Below are 23857 nucleotides of genomic sequence, written 5' to 3'. Positions count from 1 at the left end.
TTTTTAAAAATATTAAATTTATTAATTTACTAAAAAGTTTCAGTTGATTTGAAATTCATTTCACTATTAAAAAAAATTGGAAAAAAGAAAGATTCTATACAAATAAAAAAAATAAAAAAATAAAACAATATAGTCATTCTAAGTCAATTTTTATCCATAAATTTCTAATATTTATTTGGCTTTTAAACTATTTTTAAAAATCACTAGACTCATTAGCAAATCCAACCCATTAAATTTTCCTTAATTTAGAGTTTATTTACCTAGTGATAATTTTTTTAAAAATATGATTATATATAAGGAAAAAACTCGTAAAACCCTTGAAAATGAATTTAGGTTGGTGACCTTTTAATATTAATTTGATCAATTTTGCATTCTTAATTTTCTAATACTAATTGAATGGAATCTTGAGCTCCAAATTATTTTAAAAAATTAATAAATCTTTTTATTAAAAATGGCTAGATTTGGAATCTATTTGTTAAAAAAAAATTAGAGAAGTTAAAAAGATAGAAAAACACACATAATTCAAATATCATATTTGAAGATCTTTTGTATTGATATTAGGTGGTAAAAAGAGAACAAAGAAAGAAAAATATTATCATATTCTATTTTATTTGCTTTGTGTGATTTTTATTTTATTTTATTATTTTTATTTCCTTTTATTTTAAAAACTAGTAAAAAAATAACTTTTTTTGTTTTCCAAAAACAGTTCTTTATTTCACTTTTTTTTTTTAAAAAAAAAAAAATTATTTCCAAATAATAACAATTAAACAGTATCATACATTTTCAAAAACAATTTTTTCTTTTAAAAAATGGAACATTGGTTTTAAAACACACAACCAAGGAGACTTCTGAATAAAATAAAAAAAACTCAAAGATATTTATTGTAAATAAAACATAAAAATTATTATAAACTGTGTAGCTTGAAAATTTTTTTTTAAATGAAAATAAAAAATAATTTTAGATTATATCTATAAATATTATTATCAATTTATTTCTTTTTTCATTCTCATTCCCATTATTATCTAATATTAACATAAAAACAAATAATCATTCCAAATTCTTTTCTATTCAAAGAGAAATAAAAATAAAAACAAAATATTCATTCTCATTCCTCCCGTAACATCTGCAAAACATGGCCCAAAGGTCTTAGGATGTTTTGGAATGACGCTAGACATTTGTACCAAATAGTATTGAAGCTGAATAAAGCCCATGAAAAATTTGACTCCCAGCATGCTTCTAGGATTAATGGGTATAGAACGATAAGCAAAGGGTGCATATAATTATCACACGTCATTCATATACAAATTTCTGACAAGTAAATTTCAATTAAAGTATTGAAAAGAGATCGAATCTGGAAGTCATGTTAAACAATAACTGAGTTTCTAGCATGGAGATGGAATAGGTACAGAAAATAAATGATCTTGAGCAGGTGATAACTCTAAAAAAGCCAGTGCCTTTTTCTCGGTGCTCTAGAAGGAACGTCTGCAAACATATCCCACCAAAAAATTAAAAACCGATGTCACTGAAAGAATCAAAAGAACTACAGAAACCAGTGCACATGATAGATGTTGGATTCATTACCTCCACTTGCATACAATGAATTATAGTGTACTTCACTCCAGAAGCTCAACCAAAGCTCTACATCCACAAAAACAAAAACTCCAGTCACAATCCCAAAAACTTATGATGAAAAATCAGAAGTTCCGAAGATTCAGAAGATCAGTTTGATTCGAAGTAACAGGCGATTATGGATATGGTATTAATTTGGTCTAATCTGGATACGTAGACCAACAGATTTTAGTATAGACGGAATCTTGGATGAGTTATCTCAAAACCATGTCTATTTCCACCATCATTTGGGCAAAAGGGGATTTATGGTTTGGGTCAGAGTAATCCCATTATGTAGCCGAGCAACTTCCCACCAACGGTAATGCTTATGATTAATCTTTAAGTAGGTAACAGAAAACAGAACATCCAAACTTAGATCATCTTTTCTCCATTTAACTGTACTACTTCTAAATGACACCATTACACCACTAATACTAACACTAATATTACTACTATTACTACTAATAAACAACAATAATGTGGCCATAAGCATTATCACTATTATTATTGTTGTTTTTGTTGTCATTCACAGTTAACTAAAGACACCATTGGACAAAGCAATAAAATTTAAATCTTTCTCAATTTAATTGCAATTTTTTAAACAAAAAAAAAAAAAAAAGGAAAATAATGCTAATAATAATAGTATCATTGTTATCACTCACATATAACTTAGACACAAGGTGATAGATAACTAGCCAAAATGTGAAAAAGGAATAGAACTCGAACTTTCTTTTCTTCATTTCAACTCTACATTTGTTTTTATTTATTTATTTATTTCCATGTTCCTTTAACTTTGTTTTTTCTACAGAATTACTTGACGATTCGGTAAGGATTCAAGCTTAACCCCATCCTGTGAGACTGAAGGTCTTTCCTTTCTGAACAGATTATTGATATATCTGGACACACCTAAAGAATTCTAGCGTAGTCTTTACTTAAGTTGGTTGAATGAACAGTGTATTTGATTGAAAACAAAAAGATGATGATTAGTACTTTCAATGAGTTGTAGACAACTTTAGATTAGAACTAAAATTTAATCATATTATATGTCGTAGCAACACATTTTACTTATTTGATCAACATAAAGGGCACACTTAATCCATTTTGGATTTTTTTCTTTTCTTTTTTAACGTTTGTAACCTACTTTTAGTATCACTTCATCTTTCTCTTGTAGTTCTTTCACTTTGTCGTTCACATTATTTTCTTTTTCGATAGGCTTCTTGCTTCTCATTATATACTTCTAGTGTACATAGGACGCACCCCCTTTTTTGCTAGGTGCTGATTAATACATCTCTATTTTCCAATCAATACACATCTGTTTTGAAAAATCAAAATATGGGTTCATGTAGCATGCCCCTACAAGTCGGGATATAAGAACTATTGATGAGGATGAATATCCAAAATATACAACAAAAAAGGGAATTAGTGTAAGTTGCAATTAAAATAAGATTAGTATTACTTGGAATTAAATTAGGATTAGTATTTATTGGAATTAAATTAGGAGTAGCTAATTAAGTTATAAGAGAACTAGAATTAGAGTCATAATAAATTATTTGAATCATAGTAGACTTTGAATTTCTTAAAAAAACCTATAAATAAGGCTAATAGATGTAAACCAAAGTAATTGATTAGTCATTAAATAATATTACTTTTCTTTTGCAAGTATTGCAATTCTCAATAGTGACTCCTAGAAGGCTTTGATGAGACTCTAAGGTTTCTATCTCTTCTTTTTATCTTCTTTCATCTTTTTTTCCTATATTATTTAGTTTTTTTTTGCAAGTATTGTAATCCTCACTGGTGAGACTCCCTTGGTTTCTTGTAGTAAGACTCTAAGGTTTCTATCTCTTCTTCTTATCTTCTTTCCCCTTATTTTATTATATTTTATTTTGTTGGCATAAATTCTATCCCTTTTTCCTCTCCTTACATACTAAAAAGATAAATACCCCGGTCCACCTATTTGATCATAGGCAACCCATCCTTGGGTTGTCCTACATCAACTATTCTAATATGGATTGCACAAAAAATAGCTCTGATGGATTTCACAACAATTTTTAATCCAAATATGGAAAACCTGAGTTGACATTTTGACTATGCTGACTTTATTCCTTCATACACAATTCAGAAATGTACAATATGTGCTTTTGTTGCCAAGTGTGGTTCATCAGTCCATGGATGGTATATTTGTAATTTCTCCTCTTTTTCATTTCTTGTATGTGTGGAGCCTAACAAGAAAACCACCCCTTCCTCTTCTCGTCTTCCTTTTTTTTTTTTCAGACACTTGTATACGAATAATTGATTTGGGAAATTGAATGGCAAAAATAGTATCAAAGCAAGAGCGTGGCTACCATATGCATGGATCCAGAATTTCTAAGCTATTGCAGGAATGGTTCAATCATCTTCAAGAATACCTCAATTCTCCAATTTGTCCAATGTATCCAACAAATTAAGGCAAGAAGCTTGAACAAAAGCATAATATTGAGCATTGTTTGATCCCTGAACATGAGCTAACTAGGACTCAAATCCTAAGAAGGGACCCTCCCTTTTTGCTGCAAGGAACTTATTCTTACATCCTGGTTGCTTAAAGTCATCGAAAATTTGTGTCATTATGTTACAGGGCACTTCTTGATTACAGTTACTCTATATCTATATCCCAAAGTGGTAGACAAATGGTAATAAAGGTGGTAAGGACATCGTGGCTACTTATGCTCAGAATAAACTAGTGATGCAGCATGTTGTATCAATGTTAGTGCTTCAATTCCTCCATTATTAACTGCATGATAAATTATTGATTTGGGAGCTGAAAATCACATGAAAGGAAGAGAAAGCCAATTATTTTTCTTTAAAAAAAAAAAAAAAAAAAAACAAGAGATGTAATTAATTCTTTATTACTTTTTTGAAATGGACATGTTAATATATCCCCCACTTTATACTCATCCGCCTGTGTTTCAGGATCTAGAGTTGAGAAGGTGACTATAAGGGCAACGAGAGTCAGACTTTATGTCCTAGATGCGCTTAGCCAGCTCTCCAGCTCAGGTTTATTTCATCAATAGGATTGTGAGGTTCACTGGTGCCAAAACAAGGTGCAAAGGACCAAACACCATTCCTCAACTCCTGATTACCCGCTTGATTGATACTCTGATCTAAGGTAGCTACCATAGAGAGTAAATATTGTTACTCTCAAGACAGGAAATTGTTGGTTCTTGCAAAATTTTTAACTTTGCACAAAAGTAGGAAGGGTCTTGCAACTCTTAGAACAACTTTAGAGTTGGACCTGAGAACTACAAAGAAAAATCTAGCCTTGTGATGAAACTTAGCTCTTTCGCAAAGAAATTTGGAAAATTCCTTTAAATGGATAATGAGAGTAAATCTTCAAAACCAGAGAATAATTCTCAAGAAAAATCAAAACCCTGTAATAGGTTGAAGAAGAATAATAAAGAATACAAAAAGATGTATAGAAAATAAAGAACCTTTAGGTGTTTAGCTTTATAAGTATCAAGGCCACGCTTTTGACTGTCTAGCAAGAAAGTTAAGGGAAAGGCTAAGGGGAGGAATGCATGTGGGAGTTGGATTCAGAAACAAATGCATAAAACCTTTAAATGAACCATTTTGAATCAATTAGTAACTTGAAATGGATATACTACAAACTCAACCAAGAAAAGTTTATGTGTACCTCTGGTAGGATTTCCGTCTCGGGGATTGATCTCAATGAAGCAAGTATCTCGAAAAGATGTGATTAAACAGATTTTGGCCCCAAACTACAAGAAATGCAACATCAAATTATCAGAAACTGAGACTTCTAGATCTTGCCAAAAAAAGAACAGAAAGGGAGAAAAGAAAAACAACAAAACATCAAGAGCATGAAAATTATGAAAATAAATCACAATAATAAGATAGAAGTTGCATATAAAACAATTCTCAAGTAAAAGATGACATAAAAGGATAGGCTGTTTTAGCAACATTTTCCCAAGTGAACCACCTTTTTTATCATTATGGAAAAAAAATGACAAAATTGTCCTCCATCATAATATTAAATTTATCACATCCTCTTGACAGCACCCTTCAAATAAATAATGGAAATTTAAACTACATACCCCCACTTTCTTTTTATTTGTCTCTATATGCATGAATAAGACGAGCATATTTCTTCAGATACATACTATAGGGCTCTTACAAAGCCATATCTGAAAAAATACACGCACTTTGGCCTAAATCTATCCAATAGGAGGTTTTATTCCTTGGTACCAATAAAAATATAAAAAGCCAATCTGTTTTACTCTTTCATGTGATGTGAACAATTTTTTGAAAATAAATGTAGCGTAGTTATCAGTTATGATTCTAACATTTCTCAAGATTCCCTATAGCAAACGGGAGATTGATTATGTCAATATTCATCTTGGGAAAGATGGCAAAACCATAATTGTTCAACTTGTTAAACCGTAGTAGAATGAAGGATAAAATTCAGAGATAGTCACTGCCAATTAAACATTCAGCGAATTTCATCCTCAAGTCTAGAAAAACTGCAGGGCCACTGGAAAGTTTGCTAAAAAAAAAAAAAAAAACAATCTTCACTACTAACCCTAGGATAGAAGATATTGAGTACACTTATATAGCAAATCTACAGAAGGAACATGTTATCTTAATTGATAATTTATTTGAGTATTTCAAAGTACTCACAAAAGAGAAATTGGAACTTCAGGAATGGGATATTTTCAGGAAGATCAGAGAAATATGAGCTATTGTAAATTTCAAACTTCCTATTAGAAATTTATGCGTTAAAATGTATGTTGGCAAATTCTGTCCCAAACTGTTTGTAATCAAATCAAAGTTTTGCCAAACCCATCAAATCCAATCTGTTCATACTAAGAACTTTGTTGCATCTGTCCGCACATCAGAAAAATTCATAAATGTTAAGACAATTTTTAAGATGGGTGAGTGACCTCGATAACATTATCTAATTTATAGAAGATTGAAATAATGTTTGCAACATCTAAAGATGGTCTCTAGAAAACTGGGGTTGGAAAAAGCAAGAATGGATAATTGCTCTTGGATTGATCCAAGATTGATATAGGCAGGCTGTTTCAGTTCAATCTATTCAGGGTCTATATACAGATCAACTGAACAATAAATTTGTTCTTCAAGCTCCACTTTCAATCAATCTATAAAAAATCAGCCCTTTTTTACCTATCCTAATTTGATGACAATTATCACTTATCAAGTTCTCCAATCCTTCTAAAACTTTTAATAACATGTAAGAGGGTTTTTAGATTGCTGAAAATCTAGTTCTCTCTGGCTGCCTACATTGAATCCTTGAGATATATTTTCATCCTAATTTTCTCTGGCTGATTTCGTTCAAACCTTGAGAGAGAAGTTTCATTCAAAAAGCCCTGTGGTCATAATACAAATCCTTACCCAGATTTATGAAAAAATCAAAACCCTAATCCAATCTTTACCCTTTTCAGTGATTGGGTGTTGCTTGTAAGCAGAGTATTCCAGTGGATCTCAAATTTGGTAAAAGCATCCTATCCTGATCATGCCATTGAAAACATCCTACCCTCTCGTCATAGAACTGCGAAGCCAAAAAGAATTCTATGCATCAACGTTGTTCCAATTCCCCAAAGATAAGCTCAGGAAGCAAAACACAACATTACTCACCATGGAGTATGTTGGATACAAGAAAACTTATGTTGCTCTTAGTACAGAATTAGTCAAGTGTTTCTGCAGTGTATGTGAGTGTGTGCCAGACAGAGAGAGAGAGCAAAAATGCTGAGACAATGCCCAAGGCAGCACATCATAAGGTACTCCAAGGGTACTTTCCCTCTTTCTGCGCTAAGGTCAATAGTTTCTCTCATGTATGTAAAATATCTCAATGACTTTCACACTTCATCGAAAATCGACATAAATCATGATTCATTTCAATTCCTAAGCATTAAAAAAGTCCAGACAAAGTTAGAGAATGTTGTTTGGTATTATCAGTTGAAATATTGGGTCAGACCAAAGAATGTTTCCCTTCATTATCCCATGAGCTTGTACTTTGATAATGTCATATGCCTAGCCTATATTCAACAATCATTCTCTAATTGGGAAAAAAAAATTCAACTTATGACAAATATATACTAGTCCAAACCAAACTGTGACAAAATTTTATATACTGGGAAAGAGAGGATTATTAAACGTTATAGGAGCAAGAATTTTGAAAATCAGGACCATGAAAGAGTGACATGGAAAAGAATAAACTACTGAATCTCTCAAGGTTTTATCGTGCATCCAACATGCTGTAAATGAGGTTTATGCACTAAGGTTGCATGCTAATCAAAAAAGGAGGTTTTAACTCACTCGGTCAGCAGCAGCTTGTAGAGTAAGATGATCTCCCCATTCTCCTGATCTAGTAGCATGAAAAGTTACACACAAAAATTGAATTAGCATTTTGCCATGTTGGGAATCATGATAGAATTCTCTGCATTTTTGCAGGAACTAAATAAGTAGGCATCGCCACAGAGGTCTAACTTTTTCATCTGCTTCAGGTAGCTTCTGTACTTCATTGGAACATAACTTTCATATAATTTTCTGAAATGCTTCAACTGGAGCCAAAACATAAGACAATGATCAGAACAAATCCTAACCAAAAAATACTTCCCTTTCATGAAATATTTGCAGTGGCATAGAATGTTTAAAAATACATAAACAGATGTATAAGCTGGTGAGTCTCCATCAATCTGTATACAAGACAGTAGATGTATTCAGTTTTTTCTTTTATAAGCGCCAAAAAGTGGGGGCACATCCTATGTATACAGGCAGTGTACACAAAACATCACAATACAAGCACCAAACAAGTACAAGGATAACCTACAAAAACAAGCCAAGCTATCAACAATGAAGAGCATCTAAGAAATTCAAATAGAGGGGTTCTCCATTTCCAATGAAGCACGAGACTACTCTAATAGTGATTTAATGAAGAACAACTTTAATCTTTGATTTGAAAGCTCTTTATCATTGAAAGTCTCAGTCACGCTCTTTCCAAATACACCAAAATAAGCAAAGCAGAGCCATACCCCAAACAATTCTTCTCTTCTCATCTAGCCCCTTAAATTTCCATTCAAGGAGGAGGTTTCTCACTGAAACTGGAAACACTCATTTCAAGCCAAAGACTACTAACAGAAAGTCCATATCACTCTTGTCTTAGCACAATGAATCAAGATGTGATCAGATGACTCTTCATCGTCTTTACAAAGGTTACATTTGTTGACCATAGATCATTCCATGCAAAAAAAGACGTTCTAAGGGGAGCTCGAGATCCCCAAAACTCTTTGGTTGGAAATACTAAATTACTCTCAGCACTTAACGGAATTTTTGCATTCAATTTTGCCTTTAGTAGTCATAGTCTCAAATAACTAAGCAAACAGAACCTTTCCAACATGATACTAGTAGAAAAAGCAAGATACAAACAACATGGTTACACAGAAATTGAACAAAAAGTTGTCCTCTTATCAAAGACCTTACACTATTTAAAAAAAATGAGTAACCAAACATTTATAGTTCCTTCACATTTGAAAATCCCCTTTTTTTGGTAAAGATAAATTGTATTAACAACACCTAATAGAAGGGCACACAAAGGCATACACAATATATACACGGGTGCCAAAAAGCAAAACAAGCGAGGGTATACACAAAAACACCACCCACATCTTACTTAGAGCTTAACCACTCTACAAAGTTCATCATGGATAACAAGCAATCTCCTATACACGCTCTAACCCACTTCAAAAAACTTGTACATAAAGGTTTGTCTTTAATTGTTTGATCTACTTTTTCAATATTATCAAATGTTCTCCTATTTCTCTCCCTCCAAATGGTCTAAAATACGCACAAAGGAGTAGCTCTTCAAGCCTTTTTCCTATTCTTTCCAACAAAGATCTATGCCAGCTCAAAAGCCATTTCTCACTAAGTGCATCACTCACTTTATTCCAAAAAGAGCATAAATAAGATACCACAAAATAATCATTTTCAAGAAATGAAGGAGAATGCAATCACCTATTTCTTCTCTTTTGCATAGTTAACATCTATTCAATATCTTCATCCCCTCCTTTTGAGTTGATCTAATCTCAGTATCCCGCTCCATGTAGCTTCCCATTCGAAAAAGCTCACCCTTGATGGTACCCAAAAATTCCAAACAATACTATAAGGGAATGTCTCCATTCTTCCGCATGATCAAGAGGCATAGAGAGACTTAACTAAGAAAATGTCATTCTTTGAATTTGGCCAAGTCATTTTATCCTTTATATCCCTACTAATAGAATGCCCTACAACCTCCTAAGAAAGGCCTCCACTTCCTCCAACTCCTAATCATAAATTTGTTAGTAACCCATAAATCTTTGGTAATGGCTACTGAGAATAACTTTGGAAAAGCCTCCCTCAAAGGTATATCACCACACCACCTATCCTTCCAAAACTTCATCCTTCTCCCATTAGCCATCTTGAAACAGATTCTGCAATTCAAGGCCTCTGAGCCACTCCTGATTGTCTTCCACACCCCACACACTACGCTGCCCTCAATCCTCCAAAGCACCAACCCTCCCCTCCTTCCCCATACCTCCCTAAATTATCTGTTACGAAAGGCATTCCCTCTCAATCGTGAATCCCCAACACCATTTTCTGATAAGAGCCTTATTAAGAGTGACCAAATTTCTAATTCTCAAGCCCCCACTCCTCTTATCCATACAAACTATAGACCAATTCATATTTCAAAATCTACATCTACAACTATAAGTTTATGATTTTCCATGGTATAATTGAAGCAATATCCATGTAATGGATGGACTCAACACGATTAGATATGAATTAACCATGCAAAAACATAAAACTACTCTATGATCTATATTGAGATCTTGATGGGCTACACTTTCACCTTTCTACTCCCTACAAAAAAGGAGAAAGAAAGAGAACAATGAGAAAAACTTTTCTAGCCAACCGGATTAAGCATTCTGGAACAAAGTGTACTGTATTTGGTGTTAAGCTTGTATAGATCAAGAGACTAGGTTGAACCACCTCATCACTCCTTAGCTCATTATAGTCAAAATAGGTAGGAAATATTTTTTCAGAGATTTATCAATAACATATAGCATTAGAAGCCACTGACTTGATCTTTTCTTCACAACTAATCATTCTGGTCAAATTAGCTTGATAGGTAATCATTCTGGTCAAATTACCTCGCTGACTAGACATGATCCACATGTCATACGTCCAATAATAATATAATCCACAAGCACACACGCATGAATTTTATCAAAATATTATTTACTAATATACATAAATTTTATCCATAAGCAATGCATGAATTTTGATCTAATACATAAATATTAGGCATTTTATTTATTTTTGGATTTACACATCACACATGGGTTTAGCACAATCAAGGGCTTGTAGTCACACAATTCAACATTAATAATGAAAGAACAATATTCCAAACAATTTGACTAGGGAAGAACCAGCACCACCGGTATAGTTAAGAAAAAGGTGCCTGATAATACACCATTTTTTGAGTGATCCTTCATTAGGAATCAATATATTCATTAACAAAAAGATCCACCAAACAGGAATCATTGCCAGGCAGAAGGAGATAATTGTTGAAAGGGCACTGCATTTTGTAAGACAAAGGTTGAAACAGTACTCATTGTAAACCATCTCATCAACACTCTAACCAGTCTTCACATTTAGGAGATCTATCAAACTTCATTTCACCACCCCAATAAAAACATCTGATAATAACCCCTAACAGAACGTAACAGCTGCATCAACTCTTGAAGCTTCACCTTTGAACATACTTCATTCACTACCAGCTGATCCACTTGATTGACCCTACTCTTTGCATTTGAAACTTGGTGAAGTTTAGTGTTTCTAACTCTTATTGCTGAGAGCAACATCCTTTTGCCAGCAAACACTCATGCAACCTCCCAATCTGGTACTACACCTCTCCTCTATCTCTAGCTTCAGATAAGGTCATCACTCTTAAATTTTATCTATTTTCTTTATTCAGTAATTCTTTTTCTATCATTAAACACCCTAAATTAGTCTTTGGTCCACCTTACAATATTCTCTTTGACTTTCTGAACTTGCTGCATTTGATAAAGCTTATTTTTACCTTGAAGACAACAAATACGAATAAACTCTTATTTTATCCAAACATACCGGAAACATATTGCCTGATATGAAGTGCCCCAGGCTCTTCCATGATAAAAAGTGCTCCAAAACAATCTGAATATGAGACAATATTGGATGTAGAAGAGTGCACGAATGAGACACAGGAATTATTCCTCCAATCTGGAGTAAGAAGTCTATAAATAATGGACAAAATCAACAGATTTTTGTTGTTACAATTAGGTACAGGAATGTTGAACTCAAGGAAAGAATGCTCCTGCATTCCTAATGCTATCTTACTTGTCCTTTTCTTTGCTGGGGCAAGTGTTTACATCACTTGCAACTAAAATAAGCATCTCATGCAGTCTTGCATCACCCAATTTCTCAAATTGATGATCTAAAGCTCCTATCATAACATGAACTCCTGATAAGAAATATACTGCCTCACAAAGAACAATTCAAATTCATTAACACCAAATAGAACAGGAGATTTCTTTGAGGAAACAGCCTTCCAAGACCTATCAATTGGCTTAACTTTACATCTCTCATATCTAAGTTTACTAAGTAGTGACTAGAAATTTAGAATAAGTAAAAACAAAGTAAATGCATTAAAGGAGTCTGATGAATCTCACCTGCTTGACAACCTTTTTCCTTACATGCTTGTGGTAATCTGGATTGCGAAACAACTGATCTGCCAGGGCCCGAAACTGCCCATTAAATAAACATATAATATCAAAGATATTAATAAAAAAAACAGCTAAGGAAAGGGACAGGAACAGTTTGATAGAGATATAAAAAATTAAGTGAATCATGCCAATAACAAGTACAGATAATTGTATGCATGCAAAGAGGTGTATCAAATGTCATGATAAATTAAGCAACTATCCTATCTAACCAACCTGACAATTGCCATCTCCCTCAATTTGCAATTCAGCTAAATCATATGTGGCCAACCTGAACAAAAAGCAAGATTATGACTATATACAGAAAGGGGCAAAATGATTAGTGCCAACTCTTTAATGCACATGTGCATTCCGAGTCTTTGCACCAGAATTCGAAATCTCAAAATTTACTTGACATGAGCCATTCAAGTGAAGTCTGATTAGACTTTATAATATACAGAAAGAACTACAAACAGACACAAGTAGTGGCTTCTGCAGCCTGCCTCAGGTGGCAGAACGTTGGGGAGGTTCCATTTCTGATTTCAGACAAATAAGTGTCCACTAAAGAAAAGAAAGGAGAAAAAAAAAGGGCCACCACAAGTAGGAAATTTAGATCAAAACAATCAATGAGAAATTCCATCTCGATATCGATTAGATCTCAACCTTTCAGCTAGCCGCTCATGATCTAATGTTGCATCATTCACATCAGGTATTTCCCCATTAACTCGTGGAGTGTGCTGCAAGTACAATAAATCAATGAGTACTTACATATCCAGGTATTACCCAGAAGTAACCTGAAAGCCAAAAAGTCAAAATAACAATACTATTTGTGCATGTCAACCTAAACATGTCACTGGTAACAATAATATGGGAAAAGAAATATACTACTATTTCCAAACGATATAAGAAAGCAGAAGTTCTGATAGAATTCTACCCATGCACACATTCATACAAGGGAGATCAAAGCAAGCACAGAACACAAAGTAAATGAAGGAATAGAAATGTACTTTCCACTGGCATAAAATGCAAAAAAAACATACCTAGTTAAAGTATGGCACAATGCGAGTACAGTGTGAATATATATGCATCATGGATGTATGAATGAGACTATGAAAGCAACCTGGTGTGCATTTATGCATCCATGAATTTAGCATGTGTAGGCAATGAAAGCATCCAAGAAGGTAATCTGAATAACACTCTCATATCATGTTTTGATACAGATATAGCAACACCAGCGTCCAAAAGAAGATGATAATGCATCTTAGTTGGCATAATATAATCTTCACTATTTTTTACTATTTTATTTGGTATACATCATGATATAGTTCTTATGGGCTAAAAAAAGAAAGAAATTGTATTACTTTCAAGATATAAAAGTCCATGAGGAACACACAAATTAAGCTTTACATGGGTCCCATTATAGCTCCGTGACCTTAGAGGGTTCTACACAGCATTAAGGGAACATTTGTGAGCCACATTATGGTTCAGGGGCTCCAGGATGTAATTTATTACATAGGTGCCATAGGTTGGGCAGAGGTGGTTGTGTGTGTGGGTTCGGCAAATTACCCAAACATCCACTGTTAAGACAAAAGGGGAGACCAAGATGAATTTTGGTTGAAAGAAAGGATGAGTCATGTTCATGCAATGGGGATCACCATCATTGTAGGCAGTTGTCAAACCAAGCTTCATATTGGCTAATGGAGCAAATTGCTTCTTCTAATTATGCCATCTTTCTGGTAGAACTCAAAAGTCAACAACTGAGTTTTGCAAACCTTTGAAGAACCATTTATGAAAGTCGATAGGTTGGCTCTAAGACTAATTAACAAGCAACATCAAACTAGACATAGGGTGCATAAAGAAGAAAAAAATACATCCATTTAAAAAATAAATACAACACCATTAGCCATTAGGGAATAATCATAGCAAGCAAATTATCACTTAACTCTGCTTCATGTGCTACCTCCTTTTACATGTGGCTTAAAAAATCAGGGGAATAAATGCACCAAAATTTCAAAAACCCAAAGCTTTGATACCATGTTAAAGGAAATAAAGCAACATTTATATCAAGCAACTTACCACCTAAAGATATATATGGATGTATTATATGGACAGATACATCCTACATATATTAGCTTTTCTTTGAATGGGAGAGAGAGAGCGAGAGAGAGAGCGTGAACACAGCGGTCAGCGACAACGTGATGAAGGAAGAAGGCGAGATTACGCCGGCGAGGGAGATGAAGATAAGGAGGGGCCTCGAAGAAGACGAAGGGGGAGCAGGTTCCCAGTAGAGTCAAAGGTGTTCGAGCTGGAGCTAATAGAGAGAAGAGGAAAACCCCAAATATTTATAGAGGAAAGTAAGGGTGGAGTCTCGTCTTGGGTTAGAGTGGGAGTGGAGAGTTTAGGGTTCCTAATGGAGGGCCTAAACCACTGTATAAGGGACGAGAAGGAAGACAGATGGGTAAGGGAATGGAAGGAACAAGGGAGATCCTACTCTCTGGTGCGAAGCGCGAATAAAGCGGGATGCTTCCTCCGGCTAGGGGTAACCGACTCGGAACGAAAACAGTACTGTATCTACATCCCAAAAGGTAGAGGAGGAAAAAAGGGATAGGCTGCAATGGCGGAAAATCTACAGATACTGCAAAGGTCAATCGGCAGAAAGGACAATATGCAAGAAGAAATGGTCGGTGGAAACCTGGCTGTGAAGAGAACGTTTGCGGAAGTGGTGAAGAGACCGATCTGCAGAGATATAAATTCAGTTAAGGTGAAGGTATGGAGGGAGGAAATCCATAGAAATCTGGAAAAATTGGAATATTGTGTAGTTGGGAGTTGGAACCCTAGGTCAGGCGATGAAGAAGATTTGGAGAAATTGGGGAAATTTCTGGCGAGCTCTTGGGGATTGAAAGGAAGGTTAAGGTTGGCAAAATTGGAGAGAAACAGAATCTTGTTGGAATTTGAATCTTTGGATGAAGCTCAACGGGCTTTCCTTTCAAGAGAGAGAACGATGGGAGGGCTTAGGCTGAGATTTGAGAAATGGAGTCCAAGGATTGGTTGCAGGAAGGAGGAGGAACAAAGTAATGAAGTTTGGGTTAGAATCTTTGGGCTACCAGTATCGTTGTGGAACACGACTGTGTTGAGAAGGGTGGGGGATGAATGTGGTGGCTTCGTTGCCATCGATCCTCAAACGGCGAAGCTGGAAGAGCTCCAATGGGCTAGGATTCTGGTTAAGATGGACAACGAAGCTAAGCCGAGTACGCTGGAGATTGGGATTGAGGAGGAAGCTTACACCCTCGCCCTCTGGTGGGAGCTTAGGCTGTCAGTCAAGAAGATTAGGGTTGACAGTCGAAAAAGGGGGGAGGTCAAGGGTGACAACCTCTCACGCTCCAGCTCGCACATGGAGGTGGAATCGGCCATTGAAAAGCCCGAGGAGCTGCTGTTGTCAGATGAGGGGACGGGGAGGCAGGAGAGGGTTATGGGCCGGGAGGGGATAGTTGACTGGGCCCAAGTATCAGCGCCCATGGGATATGAGAGGAGGGCTTGTGGGCCGAGTTTTTCGGGCCTAAAGTTAAAGGGAGTGGTGAAAGAAGGGGCGGGGCCAGAGGCTAGGCCGTCCAAGAGCTGGGCTTTTGACGGGGATGGCTCTTTGATGGATGGGGCTAGACCAATTAAGCCCACGGCCCAAGAGTTAGTCTTCGAACGGCCCGAGGTGCTGACGCATTCAAATAAGGGGCTGGGCTGGCAGAAGAGGAACTTAGGCTGGAAAGGAATAGCAAACCAGGCCCAGGCGCCAGTGATAAGGGGCGTAGAGAAGAGTCCATGTGAGCCGAATGCAGCGATGGGCCTAAAGTTAAAGGAAAGGGTGGCCATCTCTGCTGGACCAGAGGCTAGCCAGCCCAAAAGATGGGCTCATGATGGGAGAGGCCCAACGGCTGAGATAGAAGAGGACAGATTAGGTGAGTCCATGGCCCAAAACAAAGGTAAAAGACCCCTAGAGAAGGGAAGTCTTCTGGAATGCAGAATTGCTAGCAACGGGAGTTCTTTAGAGGGAGAGCACTTAGTCATCTGGGAGATAGAGGAAATAAGGAAGAAAAGGGTGAAAGCCATACTCTCAGCAACAAACAAGGCTTTGGCAGAGGAAGCCATGAGGTATGATTCTGGACTAAGAATAGAGGGGGAAAGGGGTTATGGGTCTTCTCATCTTATCCTGTATTCTTTTGATCAGACTCCGGAGGGAGAGTCTTTCGATCACTCTGGAGTGCTAGGGGAAATAAATGAAGTTGGCCTCGGAATGGATGGCAATGGATGCTGGGACTTGGTAGAATTCACTAAGGACCGTAATTTGGCTAGGGGGGTGGAGTGGAATTCAGAGATGACAGAACCTCAAGAGATTAGAAATGAGAAAGAGGATAGATGGGAGGAAAGTAGCTTGGCCAAGTTTAGTCACTTTTTGGGCTTTTCGACAGAAGGGCTGGAAAAGGAAATTTTGAACTTTTTGATCAAAATAAGAAAGAGACGGGAGAGAATTCATAACAAAGAATTGATGGAGAAGTCAAAATTTGAAAGGGAATTGAAGAGGCTAGGGTGCTCAGTTAATTATGAGAAGGGGTATAAGCAAAAAGGCCCTTCACAAGACAAAGGGGATCAGCTTGCAGTAGATTAATGAAGCTAAAGTTGTTAAGTTGGAATGTGAGGGAGGCAAATGACAGGTCCAAGAGGAAAATTATCAAGACATTCATAAGGAATCAAAAAGTTGACTTACTGTGTATTCAGGAGACAAAAATTCAGCCAATGTCGGAGGGGGTGGTGAGAAGTTTAGGCTCGACAAGATTCTTAGATTGGAGGGCTTTGGATGCGGATGGGGTAGCGGGAGGTCTGTTGATTTGCTGGGATAAAAGGTTGCTGGAAATTGTGGATTGGGAGGAGGGCTAGTACTCCCTATCGTGTAGATTCAAGAATGTGGAAGATGGGGTTGTTTGGGTGTTTACGGGAGTCTATGGTCCTTTCACCAAAGAGGAAAGAGAATGTTTGTGGGATGAGATTGGGGCTGTAAGAGGAATTTGGGACGAGCCTTGGTGCTTAGGCGGCGACTTTAATAGTACCCTTTTTCAAAGAGAAAGAAGCCGACAAGGAAGAATAACCCCGACCATGAGGAGGTTGGCTTATATTATTGATGATCTAGGGCTGGTAGATCTTCTGTTGCAAGGGGGAGTGTTTACATGGAGCGGGGGCCTTAACAACCAGTCCTGGGCTAGATTGGACAGGTTCTTGGTGTCTCCTAGTTGGCTAGATTAGTTCAGTGGGGTGATTCAAAGAAGGTTGCCTCGTCTTGTTTCTGACCACTTCCCCCTTCTTCTAGAAGGAGGCGGGCTAAGGAGAGGTCCTTCTCCTTTCAGGTTCGAAAACATGTGGCTAAAAGTTGAGGGTTTTCTAGACCTTATCCGGAATTGGTGGAGGGGAATTGAGGTCAGAGGCACTGCTAGTTATAGATTGGAAGCAAAGATGAAGGAGCTCAAACAGAAACTAAAAGTTTGGAATAGAGAGGTCTTTGGAAATCTGGAAGGTAATAAAAGTGCAGCTTTGCAGCAAGTGGATTATTGGGACCGTGTGGAAAGTGAAAGAAGATTGTCTTTGGAGGAGACAGAATTAAAAAAGGAAGCAAAGGAAAGCTATAAAAAATGGGTTCTCTTGAAAGAAAGTCATTGGAGACAACTCTCAAGGGAGATATAGCTTAAGGAAGGGGATAAAAATACGGGATTTTTTCATCGGATGGCGAATGCCCACTGTAACAATAACTCCTTGGACAGAATTAAAATTGATGGGGTTTGGCTCTTAGAGGAACAGGAAGTAAGGGAAGGGATTGCTAATGCTTATCAGCAAATGCTCTCAGAAGACTTGGGATGGAAGGCGGATATTGGGAGGATCCAATTAGATCAAATTAGCCAGCAAGAAGCAGAGAATCTTGAGATTCTGTTCTCTGAAAATGAGATCCATTCAGTCTTGATGGAGATGAATGGGGATAAAGCCCCTAGGCCGGACGGTTTTACTATGGAGTTTTGGCAAAGTTGTTGGGATTTTGTGAAAGGGGAGATCTTGGAGATGTTTAAGGAGTTTCATGAGCAAAGCTCCTTTCTCAAAAGTCTCAATAATACTTTCCTGGTTCTGATTTCTAAGAAAGGGGGAACGGCTGATCTGGGGGATTTTAGACCCATTAGTCTCTTGTGGGGGCTATACAAATTGATGGCTAAAGTGTTAGCTAATAGACTCAAGAGAATGTTAAGCAAAGTGGTAGCCCCAACTCAGAATACATTTGTGATGGGAAGACAAATCCTTGATGCTTCTTTAATTGTGAATGAGGTGATAGACTCGTGGCAGAAAAGAAAAGAGAAAGGGCTCATTTGTAAGTTGGATATTGAGAAAGCGTATGATAGCATCAACTGGCAGTTTTTGTTGAAGACACTACACAAAATGAGATTTGGCTCAAAGTGGTTGGGTTGGATGTGGAGTTGTATATCTTCAGCCAAGTTTTCAGTTCTAGTTAATGGGGTTCCAGCTGGATTTTTCCCGAGTTCTAAAGGGCTTCGTCAAGGGGATCCCTTATCACCTTACCTCTTTGTTCTGGGAATGGAAGTTCTAGATGCCCTAATTAGGAGGGCGGTTGCGGGGGGCTACCTCTCAGGTTGCAATATTCAGGGTGATAGGAGACACAATCTAAAAATCTCTCATCTTTTCTTTGCTGATGACACAATCGTGTTCTGTGAGGCAAATAAAGAGCACCTAACACATTTAAGCTGGATTCTTTTGTGGTTTGAAGCAGCTTTAGGCCTAAGGATTAATTTGGACAAAAGTGAAATTATCCCAGTTGGTGTGGTGGAGGAGATTGAGGAGATGGCAGTGGAATTAGGGTGTAGGGTGGGCTCGTTGCCTTCTCAATACTTGGGCTTGCCATTAGGGGCTCCTAACAAAGCCCCTTCAGTTTGGGATGGGGTGGAAGAGAAAGTGAGGAGGAGACTAGCACGGTGGAAACGACAATATATCTCCAAAGGGGGGAGAATCACTCTCACAAGAAGCACCTTGGCTAGCATGCCAATCTATCATATGTCTTTGTTCCAGATGCCTAAGTCAGTGGCTAGGAGATTAGAAAAAGCTCAAAGAGACTTCCTTTGGGGAGGGGGAAGTGTGGAAAGGAAAGCTCATCTAATCAAGTGGGAGGCGATTTGTGAGGATAAGAGCAAGGGATGGCTAGGCTTAAGGAAGCTAGTGCTCTTGAACAAAGCTTTGCTTGGTAAATGGATCTGGAGATTTGCTTATGATAAAGATAATCTTTGGAAGCAAGTGATAACGGTGAAATATGGGCAAGAAGGTCATGGTTGGAGAGCAAAGAGGGCTTATGGGGCGTTCAGAGTAGGGGTGTGGAAGGAAATCTTGAAGGAAACTGAATGGTGCTATGATAACATGGGGTTCATAGTTGGGAAGGGAAGCAAAATCAATTTTTGGACTGATGTTTGGTGTAATGGTACAAGGTTGTCCCAAAATTTCCCTCACCTATTTGCTATGGCTTCTCATAGGAATGCTACGGTGGAGGAGATGTGGGATCAGAATTTCGGTCAAGGGGGGTGGAATCTAAGATTTTTGAGGGACTTTAACGATTGGGAGATGGATATGATAGGGGACTTGCTCCATGCTCTGAGGGGTTACAAGCCCTCTATGGAGGAAGATTCAGTCTGCTGGAAGGGAGGAAAGAATGGAAAGTTTAGGGTTAAAGAAGCATATAGATTGGTGGCCAGACCCAATGATATTGTTTTTCCATCAAGATGCATTTGGGTGGATTCAGTCCCAACCAAGGTTGCATTCTATGCTTGGGAGGCTACATGGGGGAGGGTGCTCACTCCTGATAGACTCCAGAAAAAAGGATGGCAACTTCCTAATTGTTGCTTTCTGTGTGGTTGTGAAGAAGAAACTGTAAATCATATACTTATTCACTGTATAGTGGTCAGAGTTCTATGGGATATTGTTCTTGGGTTATCAGGTGTGCAATAGGTCTTTCCAAAAACTGTAAAGGAGGTCTTAACTAGCTGGAGAGGCCCTTTTGTGGGAAAGAAAATGAAAAAGATATGGAAATCCATACCGTTGTGTATTTTTTGGACGATTTGGAAGGAAAGGAATAGACTAACTTTTAGGGGGGGAGTGTTAGATATTCAAAAGCTTAAGAATTCTTTTGTTTGTAGTTTGTGGAGCTGGGCTAGATTGTATATTGGTGAGGAGCGTATGTCCCTTATAGGGTTCTTGGAATGGTTAGCGTCCAACTAAGGGGTGGTGAGTCTTGTTGGTCTTCTTTTTTGCTTTGAGAGGGGGTTAGTTGCTTTGTATACCCCCTGTATACTTTGTAACTTTCCGTCTCTTCATTAATACATCTTGCTTTACTTATCAAAAAAAAATATATATATATGGACAGATACATCCTCACCTTTTCTTCTTTCCAATACTGTTTAAACCCACACTAATTTCACTTAGTCTATTTCTAAAAGTGGCCCATGTGTTTGATAACTTTTATAAGCCTCTACTGCACACTTTCCTTACAAAATTTCACCATAGGCATATCCATGCGGCTTAAATTTGTGCGCTTTTACTAAGACCGATTGGCTGCAAGCCCACAAAAACCAGACCGATAACAAGAAGAAAAGTGCCAATAGTACTAGATGTCCATTCTGGTGAACTATGTAGCTCAGACATTTCTGAAGAGAAGCCATATTGTTTGATATGATACACCAGAATCATGTGTCTGGCACTCCCAGGATATGTACAAACTTCCAATTTCTATCATTCATGCCATATTCATGCAATCCAAATTAAACTCACTATGGCTGCTTCATGACATGATATTTTGTTCTAAAATAGTAAAAGAATATAGTTTTGAAGACAAAATTATAACAAGAGAGGAGTGATGCTACAACTGCATGGTCGGTTAAGAGGCCAATCAAGTATTAAGGGCCCCTAACTGAAACCCACACTACTGAACTTCAGTCTCTAGGTTTTGTGATCTGGACTACACCAAGTCTACCTGAGAATGGAGCCCAACCAACCACACCTAGTTGCAAAACTAGCTAGAAGCAAGTTGGATGTTCTAGATGAATTACAGTTTATCCTCTGAATGGACTGGTCCTGCTATGATACTACAAGATGAAGTTTACCCTATTTGGTCATGACTTCAATGTCTAGAACGGACAAAAAGGAAATGAAAACACCAAGTAGATGGCAAGTACTATTCTAACTAGCAGTTATCCATGGTGAAAATGTGGTCTAAGATACATGAATAATTCTCAAATTTTGGACCCTGAAGATGTGGAATTGGATAAAACTGTATAGGCCACAAAATATGGGATAGAGATGATTGTCAATCCCACCACTAAGTGTACTTGTGCATATTAAGAACAATAAAAAAATAAAATTGATATTCTCCTTTTCTTCTTCCATGTTGCCACAATTGAATTTGCCTTTTTAGGGAATATTCAATATACCTTCTTTAATACAGTGACACCATCATATATCAATCTTAACTCAGGTCCATGTAGGTGTTATACATGCTTTTGAATTCCTACATCAATCATGGCAATTGCAAAAGGTTTTAAAAACAAATAAACATACAAAACCAAGAAAAGTGGAAACCAACTTTCATAATGATAAGTTGAAGCACATACAGAACAATTAAAAATACTAACAAAATTGTGTGGAACATACCGGAATAGAATTCAAATGAGAAAGTCTCTTCCCAAGCTTGTTTCCATTTTTCAAACTTTCTTCTTCTGCTAAGATTCTAGCAATGGTTTGGTCATCCTCTGTGTCTTGCAAGCTGCTATTCAAACTAGAGCTTGAGTGAGAGCTCGCATTGCCACTTGCACTAGTATGGCCATAGTTCTCGGTCATACTATCTCAATCAGAACAAATAGCAAATTTCAACCTAGAATAAATGAGACATCAAAATTAAAATAACCCAATCAATCACCCCACCATATAAATAAACTCAAAAACCTAATAAAGGAAACAAACATCAAATTTAAATATCAAAGTTTGCAAAACCCAACAGAAGATATCATTATCTTGGTTTATCATCAAGAAAACCTAGAATTTTTTTGTACAGAGATTATTACAAGCATAGAAGATAAAATGACAAGAAGGATTTTAAATAAAAAAACAAAATAAAATAAGTTAAAAAACAATCCAGATCCTCAATGGAGCAACTAAGAAATACCCACTTGTTTAAACTCATAAGAGTCAGCCAAAAAACAGTTTTTGTGTGTGTTCCGTAGTAGATCCCTTACAGGAATTGATCGACTAAAGGAAGAATTGGTATTTTCCCCGTCTTCCCAACAATCTAACGCAGTAATTAAACAGAAAACACAGAAATGGATACTATAAAGGACTTACAAAACCAACCCAGATCATTAATGGGGAAACAATGAAACACCTACTTTTTAAATCTCATAAAAATTACCAAAAGAACAGAAAACTCACGGATATCTAAGGGCAAAAAATAAAGGAACAGAATCCGGGATTTTTCAGCTGTGACCTTTATACAATCACTCGCCTTAATATAGTAGATTTGCTAACACTTAAGAAAAAACTTAACGAACAAAGAATAAGAATCGAAATACAATTTTTTTTTTTTTTTTGGTCTTATTCCCTCTATTTTCCGAGCAATCAAACACAGTAATTTAACAGCAAAAGGCAAAAGTAAACCGTAAAAAAAAAATAATAATAAATAAAACAAGATAATTAATGGAGCAACTGAGAAATATCCACTTGTTCAATTGCAACGGGAATACGGAAAAGAAAAAAAGAAATCATGAAACAAATCTTTTCTTCTTAGTTGATTACCGTTTGGTTGCTAAGAAATTACTAGAAAAGAATCTCGGAATTTTCAAATAAGCTTCATGCAATTACTTCACTAGGTTTAATAGAACTGCTAATATTGGAGAACCCAATCTTAAAAAGCATAAGAATAGGAATCGAAATTCGCCTTTGTGTCTTATTTTGCCCCATTTTCCGGGAAGCCAACACAATAATTTAATAAGAAAAGAAAAAGATAAATGGAAAAATAGAAGAAGGAAGGAAAGAAAACGCACCAGGAAGTGGAATATTGGAGAGAGAAGAAAGAAGGAGAAGATTGAAGAAAGAGACGGGGTTGGGTTGGACTCATTCCTTCTCAGACAACAAACGCACACGTTGAAATTGGGAATCCTCTTCAGAAACCGTGTGCTCTCAGTTTCTCTTTTCAATTCTAAACTTCTCCAAATTTTTTATTTTTTTTCATTCATTTGACCAATATTTTTTATCACGCCACGTGCACCATCAAGGGTACGGATGATAGACAAACGGACATACAGATTTTTCTTTTCTTTCTTTTTTTTCCTTTCTTTCATGGGTAACTGGTAAGCTGGATAAATGTCACTTCTTCTAGAAACTCT

The 23857-nt window shown here is 36.7% G+C and overlaps 1 protein-coding gene across 5 annotated transcripts; it reads right to left on the bottom strand.

Moving 5' to 3' along the window:
- Window positions 1-1252: 1252 nt before the first annotated feature.
- On the bottom strand, window positions 1253-23788 carry LOC100257696 (OVARIAN TUMOR DOMAIN-containing deubiquitinating enzyme 11). 5 transcript variants are annotated; one of them, XM_002274943.5, is made up of 10 exons: window positions 23516-23788; window positions 22131-22350; window positions 13062-13135; window positions 12636-12690; window positions 12369-12443; window positions 8110-8183; window positions 7939-7987; window positions 5276-5360; window positions 1582-1638; window positions 1253-1482 (listed from the first exon to the last, which is right to left on the bottom strand). In XM_002274943.5, the coding sequence occupies exons 2-10, from the start codon at window positions 22314-22316 to the stop codon at window positions 1439-1441; spliced, it is 699 nt and encodes a 232-aa protein (XP_002274979.1). In that variant the 5' UTR covers window positions 22317-22350; window positions 23516-23788; the 3' UTR covers window positions 1253-1438. The 5 variants fall into 5 exon arrangements, with proteins under 5 accessions (XP_002274979.1, XP_059595638.1, XP_059595639.1 ...); XM_059739655.1 differs by having other exon boundaries at window positions 8110-8318; window positions 23516-23684; XM_059739656.1 differs by having other exon boundaries at window positions 23290-23516.
- Window positions 23789-23857: the final 69 nt, after the last annotated feature.

The sequence above is a fragment of the Vitis vinifera genome, chromosome 9, assembly GCF_030704535.1.
Source record: "Vitis vinifera cultivar Pinot Noir 40024 chromosome 9, ASM3070453v1".
Taxonomy (NCBI): domain Eukaryota; kingdom Viridiplantae; phylum Streptophyta; class Magnoliopsida; order Vitales; family Vitaceae; genus Vitis; species Vitis vinifera.
This window is presented reverse-complemented; position numbering and strand designations above follow the sequence as displayed.